Source organism: Lipotes vexillifer, unplaced genomic scaffold (genome assembly GCF_000442215.2).
Source record: "Lipotes vexillifer unplaced genomic scaffold, Lipotes_vexillifer_v1.1 scaffold1329, whole genome shotgun sequence".
In the NCBI taxonomy this organism is placed as follows: domain Eukaryota; kingdom Metazoa; phylum Chordata; class Mammalia; order Artiodactyla; family Lipotidae; genus Lipotes; species Lipotes vexillifer.
In genome coordinates, this window is record NW_006797566.1 from 1,904,820 (window position 1) to 1,908,567 (window position 3,748).

Consider the following 3,748-nt stretch of genomic DNA (forward strand, 5'->3'; position numbering starts at 1 on the left):
GGGGGGGGGGGGGGTGTTGAGGCTGAGCCTAAGAGTGTCCCCTTTTAAAACAAGATAAATGACTCTCTGCCATCCTTTAATTTTTCTTCACATCTATGAAGTGTTATTTAATATCACAGCTTGGTTTTAGCTGTATATGGGGAGTTAAGAGAGGCAGGAGGGATGTCAGGTGGTGTGGCAGATAGGTACAGAAGGAGCAGAGACACTTGAAGAAGCCAGGTAAGGGATGGTACGATATGACCTCATACCTCTGGAACTGTGACTGTTTGAGCTGAGGATGGCTGGCAATCACTAGGATGGCCTTGTAGAACAGGGAAGCATACCTTAGGGAGTTCCAGAAACTGCTCGAGGAGAGCAGTCCTGTAGGAGAAATGAATCTTATCTTGGAGCCATAGGCTGGTGAAGTCTGGGGAGCCATCGATTATACTTCTAATACACAAATGTGTGTTCAGTGCTCTGAAATTTTTCAGTGGGTCCCAACCGCCTGCTGGATAAAACCTAAGCCCTTATTTATACAAATATACAAAGCCCTTCATGACCTGGCCCATCCATCTGTCTTACATATGGAAAGTGCTATTATTATTGGTGCTTGATAAATATCCAACACTAGTAAGTGCCCCATAAATGTTGCTAAATGAATGACAATTTGTGAGGAGCATTTTTGTTGTACCCCTTCCTTACAACCTTATCCCAAACCTCTTCCACGCCATGTCCTGCCTCAACCCCAAAGAGACTCATAGTCCTCTGAGACTCATAGCTTATCCTTTGGCCCTTCTAGAACAGTTTTCCTCGAAGTGTGATATGCATACCACTGGGTAGTTTTAGGTGATACATAGATTAAATTTTAAAAATTATTATGGGACTTCCCTGGTGGCGCAATGGTTGAGAATCCGCCTGCCAATGCAGGGGACATGGGTTCGATCCCTGGTCTGGGAAGATCCCACATGCCGAGGAGCAACTGAGCCCGTGTGCCACAACTACTGAGCCCTCGTGCCACAACTACTGAAGCCCGCACACCTAGAGCCCGTGCTCCGCGAGAAGAGAAGCCACCGCAGGGAGAAGCCCTCACACCGCGACGAAGAGTAGCCCCCACTCGCCGCAGCTAGTGAAAGCCTGCACTCAGCAGTGAAGACCCTACACAGCCAAAATAAATTAATTTTTAAAATGTAATTATTATGAATTTGATTAAATGTTTGAGAGAAACATATAAGAGAAAAAAACCCCATGTGATTAGTATATCAAACCCATGATGTCAATGATATAGTATTAATTAGGACAAAAAAAATAATTTGAAAGAAAAACATTAAATAACAGGGCAAATAACTCATTGACCAAAACTAGTAAAGTGGTAGGTGATGTAGTTTGGAAAACACTATGCTAGAGCTTTCTTGAAATGTGAGGATTTAAACAGGGTGGAAAGCCTAGCACCACTTGGGCCTCTATCAGTTCTTGGCTTCTATGCTAAAAGGAAAACTAGTCTCCAGACCCTCCAAGAGAGATTTGCCCTTACCTCTCATCCCCATAGTTTGTCCCTCCTGCCCACATCTCCATCCCATAAACCATTGTTTTGATAGAGAGGACCTTACCGTCACTCCTCAGATCTCTTTTACAGGCTGGAGCAAAGCTGAGATGAGGGTACATTTTCTTCTGTTTTCTCAAAGCACAGACCTTTGAATACTTCCCTTCACTCTTGAAATCCTTGTCCGTGGAAAACCTTAACAAAGAAAGTTCATTTAGTAGACCCTAGGGTGAGCGATTAATGGAACCACTCACTGCATTCTCAGATTCTGGGGGAGAAGAAAGGACAGTAGGATTTGAGGGTGTTCATTGGTACAGAGTGGGAGTATTGTTCAGTGGAAGGGATGCTTCTAGAACCTAGCATTGTAAACCTATGAAGGAACTCCAGAATCTCCTCTCTCCTCTCCAAACAAGATATAAGCTGCTCCTATAATCAGTTTCAAATCAAATCTCATACATAGCAAATTATTCCTATATCACAACCCTTAACAGGCACCGAGGGAAATTTTTTTTTGTCACTTCCGCAAAGCATAGACCTTTGAATACTTGTCTTCACTCTTGAAAATCATTCTTGTGAAAAACTTTAGTTTTGCATTACTGTTTCTCTGTTGCTAAGGTCGAAGTGTGGTTGGGGATCATGTAGGGAAGCTGTCCTATTATTATACAGTTGTCCACATTCCGTACAACCGAAAAGTGTTTGTTAAATCATGTTGAAAAGAGATAGTGACACGAATAAGGAAAAGGTAAGAAAGAGCCAGGACTTCACCTAAACCATTGTTCTCTCTTGGATTTAGGGTCCTCCAATAGTGTCACAGGGAAGACTGGTTTCAGCCCAGATCTTAACTTTTTTTTCTGATACATCAGAGGTAGGAAGAAATTCTCAGTGGGCTTGTGCTGATGACTTTCCTGCAGCAAAGGGAAGAAGAGTAAGTGAGAGAGTTAGCTGAGTCCCCTGGACTTACTGACCTAAGCTCCTGCACTAAGCTCCGGTTCCCCTAAAATCATGCAGCAAAACCGGCCGAAGAGGGAAGCAGGGATGCAGAAACCCAAAGAAGAGAAAACAGTTCCCTGAGTGGGCTAATACCTGTTCGTTTCACAGCCAGACGATTTGTCCAAAGTTAGGTCAGTTTCCTAAGTAATCAATTAAACTTGCCCACTAGCTCTTTGTAGTAAATGGAAGAAAAATTTCCCAGGTTTTGAGAAGGATTCAACTAGTGAATTGCTTAGGAAACCAAACATTTGGTAATAAATTGGGAAATAGATCCATGTGATTCTACCCACCTTTCTTGGAGATGGCTGTCTCATTCACATCCCATTCTCTGTCTGCAGTGAAAAGGCCACAGAATGGGATGTTTTGTGAGTTAATTATTTCATCATTATTAAAGTCATAGAATCAAAGACTTTCAGAAAGGATCTTAAAGGCCATCAAGTCTAACCATTCATCTGACACTCTTATTCCCTCCATAGTAACACTATCAAGTGGTCAATCTTCCTATATCTAAAAACCCAGCCTACTTAATCTTTGATCAGCTGATTGCCATCCCCTGTAACTTCTACCCTACAGTTCAAACGGGATAAATCTAGTGTCTCTTCCACAGAATCCTTACAGAATTTGAAGAAATCTATCACGTTCCTCCTGAGCGCCCTCTCTCTTCCAGGCTCAACATTGCCAACATTTTGAACATTCTTTTTTCATATGACATGGCTTTGGGTTCACTGTTCTCCTGATTTCTCTCATTTTCACTCATTTGAGAAAGTTACAACTTACATTTACACATTATGTTTATAATTATATAATGTGTGGCAATCTGAAATGAAAACAATATGCTAGGTGTAGCAACTGCAGGACACATCCTATTAAAGTCTCTATTCAAGTGTCATTGCTGTTTCTGAGAGCCTTCCCTAACTGCACTATCTAAAATCACCACTCACACCCATCACCCTCCATTCTCTTATCCTGCTTTTGGGGCACTTAACACATTATACATTATCCGTGCAATTGTTGGCTTGCTTATGGTCTTCTACCTCACTGGAATTAAACTTTGACTTAGTCACTGATAGATCCTTACTACCCCATAACGTTGCCTGGTACATAGTAAGTGCTCAATAAATATTTGTTGAATGAATAAAAGAATGACAATTAATGAAGGAATAACCAAACTAATTAATTGACCCATACTGAACGTTTTTGCTCAGAATTTTCAAACCTCTTTTTTAGAAATGCTTGCTG

At 41.6% G+C, this 3,748-nt stretch overlaps 1 protein-coding gene across 1 annotated transcript in view; it reads right to left on the bottom strand.

The window, feature by feature from the left end:
- The window catches only part of TSGA13 (testis specific 13), a 15,973-nt gene that overhangs the window by 1,938 nt on the left and 10,287 nt on the right, over nucleotides 1-3,748 (bottom strand). Inside the window, exons 6-7 of the mRNA XM_007469723.1 lie at nucleotides 2,285-2,424; nucleotides 1,587-1,714 (exon numbers count right to left, since the gene is read on the bottom strand). Of these exons, the coding sequence (XP_007469785.1) occupies nucleotides 1,587-1,714; nucleotides 2,285-2,424 (268 nt within the window). The remainder of the gene's footprint in view (nucleotides 1-1,586; nucleotides 1,715-2,284; nucleotides 2,425-3,748) is intronic.